We start from the raw sequence: 18,676 nt of genomic DNA on the forward strand, positions 1-18,676 counted from the left end.
TAAAGCAGTGCAGTACCAGGGAGGTTTTACTTCAAAACAACATTAAAACTACTTTAACCATTGTAACGTTGTCGTTACTCTACTAGCAACTACATTAAAATTATGTTTGAGTGACAATGACATGAACATAGTATATATACACAAAAGTATGTGGACACCCCTTCAAATTAGTGGATTCGGGTGTTTCAGCAACAACCCGTTGCTGACAGGTGTATAAAATTGAGCACACAGCAATGCAATCTCCATAGACAAACATTGGAAGTAGAATGGCACTACTGAAGAGCTCAGTGATGTGGCCTCCCGAGTGGTGCAGCAGTCTAAGGCACTGCGCCGCAGTGCTAGAGGCGTCACTACAGATCCGGGATTGATACCAGGCTGTGTCACAACCGGCCGTGACCGGGAGTTCCATAAGGCGGCCCACAATTGGCCCAACGTCGTCTGGGTTAGGGGAGGGTTTGGCCTGGGGGGGCTTTACTTGGCTCATCGCGCTCTATCGACTCGTGGCGGGCCGGGCGCCTGCAAGCTGACTTCGGTCGTCAGGTGAATGGTGTTTCCTCTGACACATTGGCGCAGCTGGCTTCCGGGTTAAGCGGGCGGGTGTTAAGGAGCACGGTTTGGCGGGCCATGTTTCAGGAGGACGCATGACTCGACCTTCGCCTTTCCCGAGCCCGTTGGGGAGTTGCCGCAATGAGACAAGATCATAATTATGCTGGACATATGACATTTTCAACAATGCTTTTTTTCAGAAAAAAATTGTTAATTGCATCCGCCGTGGAGCCCAGTTTCATAATAGTGCCATATGTCCCAGCTGCTTGCCATAGTTTTGAAGTAATCACGAAAAAAACAGGCCTTATTTTAGAGCATTTTTCACCCTGCCAGGTTCTATTAGTTCTATTTAGCACCAACTCACCTTCCGAATGTTCTATTCCCAGTTTTTTGTTCTACGTCACAATGTCTGCTTTGCTATTGTTGGCAATGAGACCTATCCACGTTGTTTGTAGTTAAAATGCAAACAACCAAAAATGTAACTCAAAATGTAACTGATGGAACTCTGAGGTCGTTCCATTGTTTACTATAGGGAAATACAGGTATGTCTGTCTATTTTGCCAAATATCTCGCAATGCAAATATTTAGATTTTTTCAAGTCAGACACCGTTTTAATCAGGATAATCTCCTCTTTCTAATTCTATTTGCTGTCATCGATCGCTAGACCAGAAATAGTCAAAAGTTGCAATTTTTTCCCTACTTCCTCGTTATGCAGACATAAGCACACTTGGCACCATCAAAGGTGTGGATGTTTACTTTCTACACAAGTTATTATTTTTCAGTTTCGTCCTAAGAACAGATTGTAGTGGTAAAATAAAAAGTGATACATTTTTTGGTGCAATTTAGGCAAAATGGAATTCGAAGCATCACTCCAGTCAGAGGCTCTGCGAACGTTCGATTCCATTCATTTGCAATGGGCTCGCGCTAGTGTTCCAGCTTAGCCAATGCTCTTTTGACATTTTTCAGCCTCGGGTGAATTTTGACTCGTTCTATTGTCCAGCCTATCGTAATTGGATCGCAATTGGATATCCTGAAATCGGGGACAAAAACTACTAATACCTACGGTATGTGAGCAAGAAGCTCTGTCGCCCATGGAAACTGTGGCGAAGGAAAGCATTGCTGCTAAGGTATAATAGATGAGGAATCCAGGCCAGGGTCGTGCTCAAGAGAAGACATTCTGCAGGGAAGTGAAACGGGGATAGTTCTACCAAAAGCCTACTTCTAAATCTGAACTCATTCTAGAATGTATTAATTCTGTCAAATAACAGCAGACTTTTGTTTTCCATTGCAAAACACCTTGCTACGGTGTGCCATATTGAACACCACCCAGTAGGTAGGTGTTCTGTTCACCCAGGTTAGTCTCTAGCCCAGTCCTCAAAACAAGGAGACCAACATCTCCACAGGAGCATCAATGGGAGAATACAAAGTGCTTTTTCACTCCAAAAGAATTACAAAGACAATGCTTTCATGGCTTTAATCTTGTGATAATGTGAGCCCATCTGGTTATTGATGCCTTTAGAAACAAAGTCCCTGCTGATGAATGGCTGTCAGTCTGATGTGAGCCATGGCAAAGAAAGAGAGCAGACAGAGCAATTTTTCCCTCTGGTCTTCATCCAGGCCAGACCGCCTTCATCTATACACAAGGGACGTATAACTTCATCAGTGATACTGCTGCTCGACCGTGGCCAAACCTAACACCTGCATGGAAAGGAATTGTGTGTGTGTCTAGCCCACAGAGTTACACTGTCTGGTAATCTGTACCCGAAAGCCTGCCTGGTCTGTGAGTTTGGACACTAAAAAAGCCAGACTAGCGGTTTTCATGCAACCTTTCAATCCTGAGGTAATAAGCCATGTGACAAACAAATCTCTCACACTCTAATGAGTCCACCTGCCAAACCGCTCGAGAGCATTAAAGGAGAATGATAGCGGGAAATACTCTTCAACCACAACACACAGTTGGCCTCTGTGTGTAGACACAAATAACCCAGTCAGACAAAAGAGGGACTTACCGGGCTGCTGGTCTGATGTAGCCTGCTGTGGCTGCCTCTCCTCATGGCCGTTCTCACAGGCAGCGGTGGCGGCTTGGATAGGCTTTGGCTGGGGCTCTGGTTCTGTGTCCGTGTGCATTGGAACTGGTTGTAATTCCGGTTCTGGATCATTATGCACTGGAGGAGGAGACCTCTGCTGCTTCAGACCAGGTTCCAGATCGGTGTGCATTAGAACCACCGGTTCTGAGTCTGTGTGGCTCTGAGTAGCAGTCTGTGGGCTCAGCTCTAGGCCTACGGTGTCCTTCTCCGGCACCACCTCCTCGTCCTCTACCTGTGGTGGGGCCTGTTGTGGTTGTGACAGAGTAGGCCTGCAGATTGAACACACATAGCCCTGGCTGGGCTGGATGTCTGCTTGGCCTGACGACTGGCGCTCACACTCCAGGTGGAGCCATCTGGAAGCAGGAGGAGAGGACAAATGAAGATTAAGGACATCACACATCAATGGAAAAAGAGACAATGCTAAAACAATGGAGAAAGAAAATAGAATGAACAAAGGGACCTTTTACCTTTTACAACTATGGCAGGACAGCAGGTCTTTGTGGTGCTCTGGGTCCAGGATACAGGCACACAGCAGACAGCTAAGGCTGGGGTCCTGATGTTGGACACAGGTCTCACACAGCAGACTGGTGTGGTGCCACTGACCGCTGGTCCTGGTGCCGCACTGGACACACACTCTGCAGTTCTGGAGGAGGAGGGAGAGAGAGACAACTGAAACTGGAGCAATGATACTTTTTTGTTTTTATTCATCTCCAAGAAGACATTCAGATGAGGCTTCAGTCTGAACTAAAGTGCTTGGGCGAGACGCAGCAGCTTCAAGAGTGGAGGAGAGAGAGCAAGAGCAAGAGAGCGAAAGAGAAAGAAAAGCAAGAGGGGGTTGGGTGCTGTGTGGGCTGTGTTCCTTCTGTGCTGCCGAGTCAGACAGAGGCAAAAGCTAAGTGAGTGTGAAGATGTTCCACCACCTGGCCGGCGCCTCACTGGCTGCTGCGGTCTGCAGTCAGATCCCCACCCAACACCACCACAGCTGATAGGCCACCCAGACAGGCACCGCGCACCACCTGCTCCACCAGAGGAAGGGGCCACAGGCCGAGGATGATGACGCATACGGTTTGATTTCCCTGCCGCGCACACACACACTACTACTACACACACACTACTACTACACACACACTACTCTACTACTACACACACTACTACTACACACACACACACTACTACTACTACTACACACACACACACACACACACACACACACACACACACACACACCTTATCTGAAATGATACCGGGTCTGAGGCTAAACTGCAGCCTTTAAAAGAGCAGCCTGTGTGAGTCATCTCTTAACCACAGGAAGCACAGATACAACCATGGAAAAAATGTAATATTCTCATCAGGTAGCTGATTTCTCAATATGAACTGTGGGAGTTTTAAACCTCTGTTCATACGCATTGACAAATAAAGGCACAGACAACCCTTTTATTCCATTTCTCATTCTATACAGATTTTCTTCCCCCACTGTGCCATCTTCAGCTTTTCATACCATACATGCCATACATACCATACAATCATACATACCATACAATCCTACAATCCTGTCCTCTGCTGTACAGGATTATTATTTCATTTTTAAAGGGCATGTTCTGCCCGTGAACTTTTAGGGGGCATTCTGAGTCGTTTCCATGGCATTTTCATTTGTGGGGGGGGGGAAAAACGTAAATAACGAATGTGGAAATATTTCTAAAGACGTGTATCGGCAAAAAAAGCAAGCATTTACTCAATTAATGTCATTGTAACATACTTTATATTATTAATTTAAAAATCACATATGTAGAAATCCACATAATTTGTGATGTTAGTTGCCTAAATGTGATGCCTAAACAACTGGACACACCAATGATCAGTATTAAAATTCAGCTATTTGTAACACATAAATAAATATAATTACAGTACAACTAAGTCATTTATGGAACAAGGTTGATCTCTTCCTCTGGTGGGCCTTCGAGAAGATCATTAGGTCCGTCAGCGTGCTGGATTCTCCTGTCCCTTTTTACACTGTTCATTAGTGAAAAAAGCCCATTCCACCTTGGCTGAAGCAAAAAAATTGATATTTTTTTTTAAACTAGTTTAAGTGACAAATGAACTAAACTGACCATATGCTGCTTTGTGACTGTGCCTTTCATATTTTTTTAGACTGAGTCCATGTCACAAAAAAATCAAAAGCGATAGCCCCGCGAAAGCTCTTAGATGTCTTTTGTACCAAAGTTTCATGGCAGGCTTTGCAGAACATTACGGTGGCCCCATCTTGAATGGTCTCAACCCAATCAATAATCTATCCCTTGACGGTAGTGGTTTTTTACTGTGGTTTTGCCGGTTGACTTGCTCAGCGGTAGAGGCTTGCGGTGGGTCATTATTATTAACATATTTTTCTACTTCTGCTGTCGCTGATGTTTGCGGTGTCGTTTTTCAAATTAGAAATCAGTCAATGCCAATAAAAAAAAATTGTTGAGAAAGGGGAGCCGGTCTGCTTACCGTAGACAAACTTTGACAGGAGTGAACTCTTTCGCTTCGCCTCTTCCTCTCTGTTACCTGAGGTGCCCAGGCAGTGTGAGATGGGGGGAGGGGGCTTGATCTCGCTACTGCAGCCGGTGTATAGTTTTAATTTGTGATATCTTACAATACATTTTTTTAAGGGCATTTATTTGCCCTCGTTATGACAATTTAGGGGGCATTTAAGAAACTTTAGTGGGCATTTCTGCCCCAAGTCCCAAGTTAAATTCCGACCCTGATACAGCACCTTACACTAGGTTGTCTATCTTTCACAGTATTGTAGTGTCTTCCACATACCTTACACCTCCATCCGTTGGTAGGGATGTCGTCGATGGCCGGTTGCAGGCAGAAGGTGTGGTAGCCTTTGTCACACATGTCACACACCAACATCTTATCGTCCTCCCCTGGGTTCCTGCACACAGGGAGAAGGACACTTGAGGGCTGTACATATATTCTTTGGCTCTATGTACTCTACGTGTAGCCCCTTGTGTTGAAAATGTGTGCCCGAATCCTCGAAACTAACGACTGTTGCAAAGTCACAGCTAAAGGGTCAGTGTGTTGGTCTAATCTGTATTGCAGAGCCGACCTGAACTTATCGCGGACTCGGTTGCTAACAGTAACCAGGCTGTTTGAGGTACGAGACGAAAGAGCAGTGCCTGAGGGTGCGTTACCCACAAACCACAGTGGAAGCACAAACAAAAATCACACAGTTTCCACCTCCATGCCTGATGGCCACCGACACACAAATCTCAATACAGAGCCAGGTCAGGTGTGTGGGTGGACGGATGGGGCGGTTGGAAGGTGACTCACTTGCATGTCTGGCAGACCTTGCACTCGGGGCACTGCCAGCCGGCTCTCCTCAGCGGAGTCACAGCCATGTCCAGGCAGGCCCCGTGGTAGTGCTGCCCACAGCTGGTACAGAATAGCTGGTCAGGGAGCTCCCCAGGGCTGTCACACAGTGCACAGATAAAGTTGTCTGGAACTAAGAGGGGGAAGAGGGGGAGGGGGAGGAAAGGAGAGAGAGAGAAATGGAGAATAGAATGGGGATTGTGAGTAGCTAGTGTCTAGGGAGTTGTTCCTTGGTCCTACTTATGACAGCATTACTTCAATTATTTCAAGTGAATGTTTAGAATGCTGGACTCACATCTGCTGATGGCCAGTTCAATGTGATCTGGACAGAGGAGGGAGAGACTCCTGATATCCTGAAAAGTCCCTGCCGCCCCCGCACATGGGTAATGGTACAGTCGAGCACATCCTTCAGCACAGCACTTGATGGAGGCTCCAAGGCGCTTACAGTATGCACAGTGCTAGAGAAGGGGGAAACAAGAAAGTCAATCAAATGTATTTATACTGAACAAAAATATAAACTCAACATGCTAAGTGTTGGCGCCATGTTTCATGAGACGAAATAAAAGATTGCAGAAATGTTCCATACGCAAAAAAAAAATCTCTCAAATTTTGTGCACACATTTGTTTACATCCCTGTTAGTCCGCATTTCTCCTTTACCAAGATAATCCATCCACCTGACAGGTGTGGCATATCAGGAAGCTGATTAAAACAGCGTGATCATTACACAGGTGTATGTTGTGCTGGGGACAATCAAAGGCCACAAAAAGAATTGCAGTTGTGTCACACAACACAATGCCACAGATGTCTCAGGTTGAGGGAGCGCGCACAATTGGCATGCTGACTGCATGAATGTCCACCAGAGCTGTTGCCAGAGAATTGAATGTTCATTTCTCAACCATAAGCCGCATCCAACGGCGCTTTAGAGAATTTGGCAGTACGTCCAACCGGCCTCACAACCGCAGACCATGTGTAACTATGCCAGGCCAGGATCTCCACATCCAGCTTCTTCACCGGTGGGATCGTCTGAGACCAACCACCCGGACAGCTGATGAAACTGTAGGTTTCCACAACCGAAGAATTTCTGCACAAACTGTCCGAAACGGTCTCAGGGAAGCTCATCTGCGTGCTCGTCGTCCTCACCAGGATCTTGACCAGAAGTGCCGTTTGGCGTCGTAACCAACTTCAGTGGGCAAATGCTCACCTTTGATGGCCACTGGCACGCTGGATAAGTGTGCTCTTCACTGATGAATCCCGGTTTCAACTGTACTGGGTAGATGGCAGACAGAATGTATGGTGTCGTGTGGGCGAAACAGGAAGCGATCACATAGCCAAAAACATGGTTCCTATTTACACAGTCAGCAAAGACGGCTTCAAGAAGATACAAGATTCCATCTCGCACATATTCGCCATCCCAACACCAATACAAAAATAAAGGGAGATATTGAAACATGTCGTGTTGAGTGACTGGACCAGACTTCAATGCTTCAGACACTAACGGCACCTTGCAATCGGTAGGCTGTGTGTGTTACATGTTAAGACACTTATCATTTCAATTATAATAATGATTGAGCCTACTTATACATAATTACACAATCATAAGCTTCCTATTCCATCTGCAGCCTATTGCTGCCTGAATAAATAATTAACCTAGGTTATTTAAGAATTCATAATGGTAAAATAGGAAATGGGAACTCATGTTATTAATTCATTAGTGCTGAGCTTATAGCACACTATATTTTGATGCGCATGTAAAACATTTGTTGGTTAATATTAGGTGTAATAATCCTATTATCATATGTAGCCAGTGACAATGTTGGAAAGTATTTGTTTCATTGGGTTTTGTATTCAGTTAGCACAGTGTGCATTCATTCATATGATATCATTTTAGAAGTGATGTTCTCTACCCTGACACTTGTTTGAAAATTACCATTCATAATCGCAATCTGGCCCCAAAAAATTGCAATAAGATACTTTATTTTGTCCAAATCGTGCAGCCATAGAACTAAGCACGCACCCCTGAGGGGCCCCGATGTTGAGGGCGAGCTTGGCAGATGTGTTGTTGCCTACCCTCACTCTCTGGGGGCGGCCCGTCAGGAAGTCTAGGATCCAGTTGCACAGGGAGGTGTTCAGTCCCTGGGTCCTGAGCTTAGCGATGAGCTTGGAGGGCACTATGGTGTTGAACGCTGAGCTGTAGTCAATGAACAGCATTCTCACATAGGTGTTCCTCTTATCCAGGTGGGAGTGGATAGTGTGGAGTGCAATAGAGAATGCACCATCTGTCGATCTGTATGCAAATCGAGAGGGTCCAGGGTGTCTGGGATGGTGTTGTGAGTCATGACCAGCCTTTCAAAGCATTTCATGTGCAAAAAGCCCCTCAGAGTTGTGGTGACAACAAGAGGCAACATGACACATTTATTCAATCATTTGAAAAATAACCATCCCATTCTTTAAGATGATTGCATTGTAAAACATTTTTTAAAGCACCCGACAGCAGCAATGCCCCTCAGCCACAAAGCACTTCATGGTTACAGGGCGATTGTCATTTAGACAGGTTATCTTGGCATTCTTGGGCACAGGGTCTATGGTGGTCTGCTTGAAACATATAGGTATAACAGACTGGGTCAGGGAGAGGTTGAAAATGTCAGTGAAGACACTTGACAGCTGGTCAGCGCATGTTCGGAGTACACGTCCTGGTAATCCATCTGGCCCTGTGAATGTTGACCTGTTTAAAAGGTCTTATTCACGTCGGCTACGGGGAGCGAGATCACACAGTCGTCCGGTACTCACTGGGCAGCTCGCGGCTAGGTTTCCCTTTGTAATCCATGATAGTTTGCAAGCCCTGCCACATCCTGTATTGACGTTTTTACTGTTTGATGGCTCAGAGGTTGTAACTGGATTTCTTATAAGCATCCAGGTTAGTGTCCCACTCCTTGAAAGCGGAGGCAGAAGCCTTTAGCTAAGTGCGGATGTTGCCTATAATCCATGGTTTCTAGTTGGGATATGTACGTACGGTCACTGTGGGGACGACGTCGTCAATGCACTTATTAATTAAGCCGCTGACTGGGGTGTATACTCCTCAATGCCATCGGATTAATCCCGGAACATACTCCAGTCTGTGCTAGCGAAACAGTCCTGTAGCGTAGCATCCGCTTCATTGGAACACTTCCGTATTGAGCGCATCACTGGTACTTCCTGTTTGTGTTTTTGCTTCTTAGCAGGAATCAGGAGGATAGAGTTGTGGTCAGATTTGCCAAATGGAATGCGAGGGAGAGCTTTGTATGGATTTCTTTGTGTGGACTAAAGGTGATCAAGTGTTTTGTTGCCTCTAGTTGCACAGGTGACATGCTGGTAGAAATTAGGTCAAACGGATTTTAGTTTCCCTGCATTAAAATCACTGGCCACTAGGAGTGCTCTGGATGTGCCTCCAGGACAAAGTGCTTTTACAGTAACATGCTCTAAACTGAGAGTCAGATTAAAATTAATACAATCTGGTAATCCAGTCCCTTATAGCATCTACAGACAAAATGAAAAACTCCTACAACAAAGGACAAAGGATTTCAAAGGAAGACCTCTCTAAAGTATTGTCCACAGAATGCAGCATTGCTCATGCAAGTCCGTGGTTCCCCCATCCTTTCATGCTTCCTTTAAAACGATCCATCAATGCTCTCAGTTCTTCGAGATCAAAAACGTTCCCTTTGTCACACCATGATTAGCCCATTGATGCTAACACTTCCCTTCCAGAGTGTCATATCATATGCTAATAGAACTTTAGATTCCCTCAGAAGTTATTCCCCAAACACACTGAGTCATGTCTCCACGCATTCATCTGCCATGATCTGAACAAACTGACCAGGCGAAAGCCAGCCTACTGATGAGCTTCCAGCATATTGCTATCACACTTCAAGTCTTTTCCAACCATTGCAGATGAAGGGGGATGGATGTTTAGACACTTGAAAAGGAGCTGGTGATTTGCTGATGGTCTAGCAGGCAAGGGGGGTGCCAGACATATGGGATGTGCCCCAAATGGATCCCTATTCCCTGTAGGCCCAAGTCAAAAGTAGTGCACTATATAGGGAAGAGGGTGCCATTTCGGACGCAACCACCCAGTCAGGGGTCTGTGAGTTGTGTTGGTGCTAATGCTACAGTAGGCACCGAGCTAAGCCACCATGACTCTATACAGCCTTCACTGTTGAGTGGCATGACCTTTTCCATTTCACAGCTGAGAGAGGAGAGAGCAGTGCTGCCAGGGGCGACCTTTACCAGCCGGCCTGATCCACCACCTCACCAGTCTCTCTCCCCCCCCCCTCCTCCGCCTCTCTCCCCCTCCCTATCAGTCTCTCACTGGAACACCCCCTTCCTGCTGCTGTCATTCATTACAGGCCCCATGTTAACCCTTATTCACTATGGACACACTGTTAAGGCATCTTCATAAGCCAGTGCAAAGTCCTACTGTATTTACTGTAGACACTGACAACTCACGAGACAGTTAAAATCCTATTCTCTAGAGCAGTGGTATTCAAAGTCGGGGAACACAAAATTAAGAGTACAGATTATAAAAACTTTCAGAAAGAGAATTTGAAAAATAATTTTATTGAGTAAATGTATTTATTGGTTTCTTTTCATTTTGATAAGAGACGAAAATGCAGTGAATTGAAGGTCATTTGTTGATGTAAAAACCTTACATTTACAGACTAAGGTTGTGTCATTAGATTTGGGGTGGGCTTGCAAGAAATTCTTGGGGGGTAAAAAAATGTGGTCCACACTGAAAAAGTTTGAATACCACTGCTCTAGAGTATAATCCCATTGACTTTATAGACATGTTTTATCAGGAGTGGAATGTGGGCTGCTCACCTCTGTGCTACCTGAGTCGATGGATCTGTCCACGTTGAGCAGTGATTGTCCCTCGCCCACGCACACACCCTGCGACCATAATGCACAGCGGTGATGCGCCCAGCACTGCCCCGACTCCTCAAAGAGAGACTGGATGTCCACGTCTCCTGGGAGGCCCACTTGAGCCAGCTCATCCCAGAACCTGCTTGCCTTGTCTGGGTCTGGTAACTCCCCATAGCTCTCAGCTCCACTGGAAGAGAGATGAAGAGAGAGATGGGCAAAGACAACTGGAGATGAGGCAGAGGTAGAAACAGCTGATGAAGCAAAGTGAAGCAACCTGGGAGATGACCGTAAAGGATTAAGGAGAAGAACTAATGCAGAGAGGAGAGGGAGAGAGCAGAAGAGGAGAAAAAGGGGGTGGGAGGGGGTCGTATTATTTGGCTGTGACACACAAGAGGCTGGCTGTTCAGTCTCATAAAATCTGCTGAAAGGGAAGCGGTTCCCAGAGTCCATGGCTTGCTCTAGTGAGCCGCAAAGCATGCGGAAAATGTGGCGAGAGGGAATTAGCATTTATAAGGACCCTAGTTGGTTTCAGTAAACAGTAAACACACAAACAGCCAAAAACGGAAAGACTGAGGTCTAGGATGATGATGATGGAGAAAGTTAGAATCATATTCCCTGTAAATGCCTTGTCATTGTTATCTCTTCTGACAGGAGTTTATATATTGTGCAATATAGGTTTAGTATTCAATGCACCTTATGGAACAGCGTGGACTATGAAGAGACGCACGATTAAAAAAAACACTATAGACACGTGGATTATGTGTTGTAGATATGTGGTAGTAGAGTAGTGGCCTGAGGGCACACACTTAATATGTTGTGAAATCTGTTGTGAATGTATTGTAATGTTTTTTAAATTGTATAACTGCCTTCATTTTGCTTGACCCCAGGAAGAGTAGCTGCTGCCTTGGCAACAGCTAATGGGGATCCATAATAAATACAAATGCCACCATCCTTTTTGTTTATATGGTCCTCCTCCTCCCTCTTCTACATCCTCTGTTTCTCTCCCTCTCCCTCTCCCCACCCGCACTCTCTCTCCATGGACCAGTCAAGTCGAGACCCGATGACCAATCACACTGCTCCAACACAACAATGCTTGGCTGGCATTAGCCCGCTGCCAGGGGAGTTGCGGTGTGTGTGTGTGTGTTAGTGCTCTGCTCTCTCTGCACATTACATTACGTCACAGGGACCCCAGGGAGATGCTCTATTGGCTCCAAAAGAGCCAAAACAAATTAGGCAGCTGTCCAAAACATGTCCAGGGAGGTTCCTTTGTTGGCACAGTGCACAGTACGCACACACACAAATGTACAGCGCACGCACGCACACACGCACAGTGCAAACGCTCACATGTTAGTGCTACTCTACGTGGCATCATAGGGCCCCTGGGGACCACAGTAGGCAGAAAAGGCTTGCTAAGTTGGAGCAGAGCGGCACCAATTTAGCCTTCAAGAGCAGAGTGCTAGCATTCATATAGGCACTCAGACCCTTCCTCTGAAATACACAAAGCACTTATTCCACACATCAACTCTGAGATTACAGATCTCAGCTACCAGCTAAATCACGTCCTATAACGACACTGCACACACATCTTCGTTTGATACTGTTTTCGTGTTCCTTTGTTTTTATGCTCATGTGTCATGTTTCTCACTCAAAGTCTGTGCGTCTGTATTGGACAGCAGCAGCAGAGCCCAGATCTCGTTTTCATACAGCTCATTAACCGGCTACAGAGGCCATCACAGATCTCACCGTCCCTGCTCAGCCAGACCAGGCCAGCTCTCGTTTTTATACAGCTCATTAACCGGCTACAGAGGCCATCACAGATCTCACCGTCCCTGCTCGACCAGACCAGGCCAGCTCTCGTTTTCATACAGCTCATTAACCGGCTACAGAGGCCATCACAGATCTCACCATTCCTACTCAGCCAGACAGCTCTACTTACTCCTGTGTGCCCCTCTGTCCTGAGCTGGCCTCTCCGGCCGAGTCACTGGGCTTAGTGGTTCTGTCACCACCACTGTCAGCGCTGCCTTGGCCCTTCCTGTGGTCGTTGGACTGGCCTACTCCGCCTGTCGCGTTGCGCTCGTATCCAGGCGAGGAGTCAAACACTCGGAGATCCCCCTGACCCAGCAGACTGCGGGCGTCACAGTAACAGAAGGCACAGAGCTGCTCACTGAGAGAGAGAGAGAGAGAGACAGAGAGACAGAGAGACAGAGAGACAGAGAGACAGAGAGAGTTAATTATATATGGGACATTCAGCTATGCATGCAGTACGTAAAAGTAGGAAAATGTATGAACTCACTACAGTAAGTCGCTCTGGATAAGAGCATCTGCTAAACGCGTCTGCTAAATGACAAAGATGGAAATGGTCACTGGCTGGTCGTGAATTAATTATCTTTGTATGGCCTGGTCAGGTGCAAGCAAAGCAAGTATACGCACATACTGTACACACATGGCAATATATTCTTACAACAAAAATCTGTCGGAATTGAAAGTTACACATAGACCTTTGATCAACCTATACTCAATCAACTGATCAAGCCACATCCATGTATTCGAGGGTCCAAAACAGAGGATCTCGAGCCACCATAAAGAGATAGGCAGAGAGGCTGGGAGTCAGTGTGTGAGGGAAAGTAAAGCGAGCCAGGCAGATCAGACCAGCGCAGGCAGCAAATATTTATCAGGTTGGCTTCTAGAGGAGATAGGCTTGTTAATAAGATGAATACGATCCCTGGAGAGATTCTGCCTGTCTGGCCTGACTGCCCCTCCATCAGCAACATCGACAGTGCAGTCAGTCTGGGAGATTGATTACAACCTTTAACAGAGTGACACCTGGGGGGGTGCACTGTGCATTTGTGTTTGTGCATTAACGAGAATAGGCATGCAAGCAGAGAAGCCTATATGCATGTATACTGACAGACGGACCCTATACATATCTCATTAACAAATATACACAAACATACAGACAGACAGCATACAAACATATGAAGACTTGACGTAGGCCTCTCTGACTGACCTGCTTCTGGCTCCTCTGGTAGTAGCAGGGCCAGCGGCTGAGGGTTCGGCTGCATCCCCAGTCTGAGGGTTCTGGATGTGGGGAGAGTGGGGCTTCTCCTCGGTCTCCCCCGGACCCGCAGTGGTAACCACCTCCACACTGTCCACCTGCTGCTGGGCTGGAGTATCTGATGGTGCAAAGACACAGAGGATGGGGTTTAGAGGCAGAGAAGCATGAATATCTAGGCATAGAATATAACCGGTACATTTCCATAGATTCCTATCAGTCGTGTACATCTGTGCCCTGAAGTGATGATCCATCTACCAAATGTCAGATCAGATGTGAATACAGCCATTAAGTCTGTGATCGACACGGGTTGACAGAGGACTGGAAGGTTGTCTTCAGTTCCAGGTCAGAAACAGAAACACCCTCAGGTAGAGAAAGGGATGATGGTGGGAATATGGAGAGCATATGCTGGAGCGCTGATTGCAGTAAACCCAAGGGAGCCCACAGGCAGATTTCCAGTCACATGCAACAATAACAACGTCGACAAAAACACCAATTACTCACATCACTTCAGACAAACAGAACAGAGGGTTATTAGAAACCTGAATAGTGGCCATGGCCTTTTACACAGACACTTTGAACATTGGACAAGTAACCTCTGAGTGGTTTGGGGTTTTGGTTGAGTTTTGACATGTCTGTGGCTGGCCTGCACTTGTAGTTACATTCCATCTATTGGTGGTTTGTAGTTTTGATGAGCATTTAGCTAACATGTCAATGCCACTGGCAATTAGGGGTTAAATAGATGTATTTAGTCCCAAAGGTCAAAGGTCTTCTCCAAGGTATGTTCATTGTTTAGGTTTGAAGGTCAGCAATGTATTAATAACCTATTGAGACAATTACTATGGCAACAAGCATGAAAGGAAAGGTAAAGTGACCCAAACACATGGTGTCATGAAAGGAGTCAGACAGACACAGGAAGGATTGGTACTAAAGGTCATGTCACGACCTCAGTGTTGACTTTTTCTGTTCTTGAACTCAGTTGTGCACACAACAAGGGCCACGACTATTGCAAAGACACATTGCGAGTGAAGATCCTTTAGTTCCAACTGCCTGAAGAGAAAGCAGACAGTAATGCAGTCCGACTCCATTCACCAGAACACCCCTATTGGAGCTCTAGAAGCCAGTCGGTGAGATAAATAACAATAGTGATTGTGTAACTTGTTCATAAAAATTGGGAACGTCGACCCCAAAAAAATCCATACCCATTTTTAAAGCAAGATAAAGTAACATATCCCACTCCCAAATGCATGCACACACACCCTTTGAAACGCCTACAAGCTCTAGGGCTGAGAGAAGACAAATCACTCCCAACTATATAGCACCGTCCAACCACAGTGCATTTGGAAAGTATTCAGACCCCTTTTCCACATTTTGTCAAGTTACAGCCTTATTTTAAAATTGATTAAATTGTTTGTTCTTCATCAACCTACACACAATACCCCATAATGCAAGAAAAGTTTAGAAATTCTGCAAATGTATATATAAAAAAATATATATATATCACACTTATATAAGTATTCAGACCTTTTACTCAGTACTTTGTTGAAGCACCTTTGTCAGCGATTACAGCCTCGAGTCTTCTTGGGTATGACACTACAAGCTTGGCACAACTGTATTTGGGGAGTCCTCCCATTCTTCTCTGCAGATCCTCTCAAGGTCTGTCAGGTTGGATGGAGATCCAGAGATCAGGTTGGATGGAGATCCAGAGATCAGGTTGGAAGGTTGGATGGAGATCCAGAGATCAGGTTGGATGGAGATCCAGAGATCTGAAAAAAACAGTTGAGTTCAAGTCCGGGCTCTGGCTGGGCCACTCAAGGACATTCAGAGACTTGTCCCAAAGCCACTCCTGCGTTGTCTTGGCTGTGTGCTTAGGGTTGCTGTTCTGTTGGAAGGTGAACCTTCGCCACAATCTGAGGTCCGGAGCGCTCTAGAGCAGGTTTTCATTAAGGATATCTGTACTTTGTTCCATTCAACTTTCCCTCGATCCTGACTAGTCTCCCAGTCCCTGCGACTGAAAAACATCCCCACAACATGCTGTCAACACGCTTCACCGTAGGGATGGTGCCTGGTTTCCTCCAGATGTGGCGCTTGGCATTCAGGCCAGAGAGTTCAAGCTTTGTTTCATCAGACAAGAGAATCTTGTTTCTTATAGTCTGAGAGACCTTTAGGTATCATTTGGCGAAGTCCAAGTGGGCTGTCATTTGCCTTTTACTGAGGAGTGGCTTCCGTCTGGCCACTCTACCATAAAGGCCTGATTGGTGGAGTGCTGCAGAGATGGTTGTCCTTCTGGAAGGTTCTCCCATCTCCACAAAGGAATTCTAGAGCTCGGTCAGAGTGACCATCGGGTTCTTGGTCACCTCCCTGACCAAGGCCCTTCTCCCCCGATTGCTCAGTTTGGCCAGTCTTGGCAGTTCCAAACTTCTTCCAATTAAGAATGATGGAGGCCACTGTGTTCTTGGGGACCTTCAATGCTGCAGAAATGTGTTGGTATCCTTTCCCAGATCTGGGAAACAATTCCTTCAATCTCATTGCTTGGTTTTTTCTCTGACAACTATGGGACCTTATATAAACAGGTGTGTGCCTTTCCAAGTAGTTTCCAATCAGTTGAATTTACCACAGGTGGACTCCAAGTTGAAGAAACATCTCAAGGATGATCAAAGGGTCTGAATACTTATGGAAATAAGGTATCGTCATGATGGGGTATTGTGTGTAGATTTATGAGGGGATAAAAAAAAAATCTAAATAAGGCTGTAACTTTACAAAACGTGGAAAAGGGAAGGGGTCTAAATACTTTCCAAATGCCCTGTACATAGATAGCCCAAGTCCATGACAGCTCTGAGCTGTATGGGAACTGGGGGCAGGTCACGTGATGTACACACATAGAGAAGCATCTAAATGGGCTGGGGGAGAGTGATGGGATTTTGAAAAGCTTTTAGAGGGCATTAGCCTTGGGCTCCCTCCTGCTCTGCACCTCTCTATGCCAATCTCAGAGCAGGGAGAGAGAGAGAGAGAAGGGGGAGAGGAGAGAGAGGGGAAATCCAGAAAGGAGAGGGCAGAGGGAGGGAAAGCAAAGAGAGGGAGAGTCAGATATTCTCAAGAATTTTTGTGTCTGTGTCCAGTATGAAGAAAGTTACAGGCAGTTTTGCGAGCCAATGCTAACTAGCTTTACAACAATGACTGGAAGTCTTCAGATATCTGCATGCTCTCATCCCTCCCTCCCTCTCCAGGATTGGGGGGAAACCACTCCACTGCCCCCTGAGAGCTCCTATGAGACAGGATGTGTCAGCTCTCAGCTCAGCTGGAGCTCAAAATAGACTGTATAGGTCTCACATTGGAGAGGGAGGAAGACTGACTCACCTGTTGTGTCTGCCTCCGTCCCGTCCATGCTGCTATCCTCCTCCTCCTCCTCCACAACCGCTCTCCCTCTTGCACGCCCCCTGAGAGAGCGAGCGAGAAAGAGAGAAAGACAAGGATGCAAACTGGTGAGGGCCCAAAAAGGTGACAAAATGTTTGCACGTAAACTTGCAAAAAAATCTGTGTAAAATACAAGAAAATGTCCCTATTTTCAGAATACCAAAATTTGACTAACAATGTAATACCAGGCCAAGTATCACGAATAGTATCGTGATACCACAGCTGTGGTCAATGGAGTGAACTCTGACCTCACATTTTAGAGGCCCTCTTGGCTGCAGAGACAAAATATTGCTGTTTTAAAGCACAACTCCTGCAATTCTACCCATTTTGCCATGGCTTATGCCATGTTCTTATGCTATCTGAGTGACTCATAACAAAATCAATGTGGGGCCCGCGCCGTGACATCTTTCGGAATTTTAGATTCTCCCCGTCTATTTTTTCATTAATTAGAGGAAACACTGTACTTTTCACAGTATAATGTAAAAAGCTGTACTACAGAAAATAGCTGACTTGCTCATATCCAAAGGCCGACCTGTGATTTGGCAGTTAGAATATTGAAAGGGATATAAATGCAAAATGATCTGCATGACAATGATGTGCATTTTGATTGTACAGTAAGAGGAACACACTAGGCCTATAGGAAACCATCTTTAGCCTACTCTTCAGACAACTTTACACACAGCCAACACACACACACACACTTCTCTCTCTCGCTAACACTGCTCCCAAAGGTTAGCCACCAAAACAGAATGACAAACACCAGATTAATCTTAAAATTACATTGATTAGGCATATGCATCCTACCTTTGAAGCATCTGAGTAGGCTATCTATCCCTCAATTTTTCTTGTGCCATCCAAATGTGTGCTAACAACAATTCCCGGTAGACTGCAGTATTCCATGCATTTCTCTCTCCTGTACTTGACCCAAAGGACAAAGTACTCTGCTTGTATTTCGTAGGTTGGTTCGGGTTTGCACCTCGCGCCCTTCTTTCTGCCTCGCTTCATCTCGCCATCTTCATGTCCTCCAACATGACGACTTCCATCCACGTGGAACTTCAGGTAACCCAGTATCGAGACGCCGGTGCTGCCATGCTCCCTTCTTTCAGCACCTCTATACTCCTCTGTAAACTGGTCATCTCTGTATACCCGTCGCAAGACCCACTGGTTGATGCTTATTTATAAAACCCTCTAAGGCCTCACTCCCCCCTATCTGAGATATCTACTGCAGCCCTCATCCTCCACATACAACACCCGTTCTGCCAGTCACATTCTGTTAAAGGTCCCCAAAGCACACACATCCCTGGGTCGCTTGTCTTTTCAGTTCGCTGC

At 46.0% G+C, this 18,676-nt stretch overlaps 1 protein-coding gene across 7 annotated transcripts in view; it reads right to left on the bottom strand.

The window, feature by feature from the left end:
- The window catches only part of LOC115169671 (histone-lysine N-methyltransferase 2C), a 128,270-nt gene that overhangs the window by 94,751 nt on the left and 14,843 nt on the right, over positions 1 to 18,676 (bottom strand). For all 7 annotated transcript variants that reach the window (XM_029725543.1, XM_029725544.1, XM_029725542.1 and 4 more), the window contains exons 3-11: positions 17,291 to 17,370; positions 13,889 to 14,054; positions 12,818 to 13,045; positions 10,840 to 11,068; positions 6,283 to 6,445; positions 5,949 to 6,120; positions 5,436 to 5,550; positions 3,101 to 3,276; positions 2,556 to 2,986 (exon numbers count right to left, since the gene is read on the bottom strand). In XM_029725543.1, coding sequence (XP_029581403.1) covers positions 2,556 to 2,986; positions 3,101 to 3,276; positions 5,436 to 5,550; positions 5,949 to 6,120; positions 6,283 to 6,445; positions 10,840 to 11,068; positions 12,818 to 13,045; positions 13,889 to 14,054; positions 17,291 to 17,370 — 1,760 coding nt within the window. The remainder of the gene's footprint in view (positions 1 to 2,555; positions 2,987 to 3,100; positions 3,277 to 5,435; positions 5,551 to 5,948; positions 6,121 to 6,282; positions 6,446 to 10,839; positions 11,069 to 12,817; positions 13,046 to 13,888; positions 14,055 to 17,290; positions 17,371 to 18,676) is intronic.

The sequence above is a fragment of the Salmo trutta genome, chromosome 31 (genome assembly GCF_901001165.1).
Source record: "Salmo trutta chromosome 31, fSalTru1.1, whole genome shotgun sequence".
Taxonomy (NCBI): Eukaryota; Metazoa; Chordata; class Actinopteri; order Salmoniformes; family Salmonidae; genus Salmo; species Salmo trutta.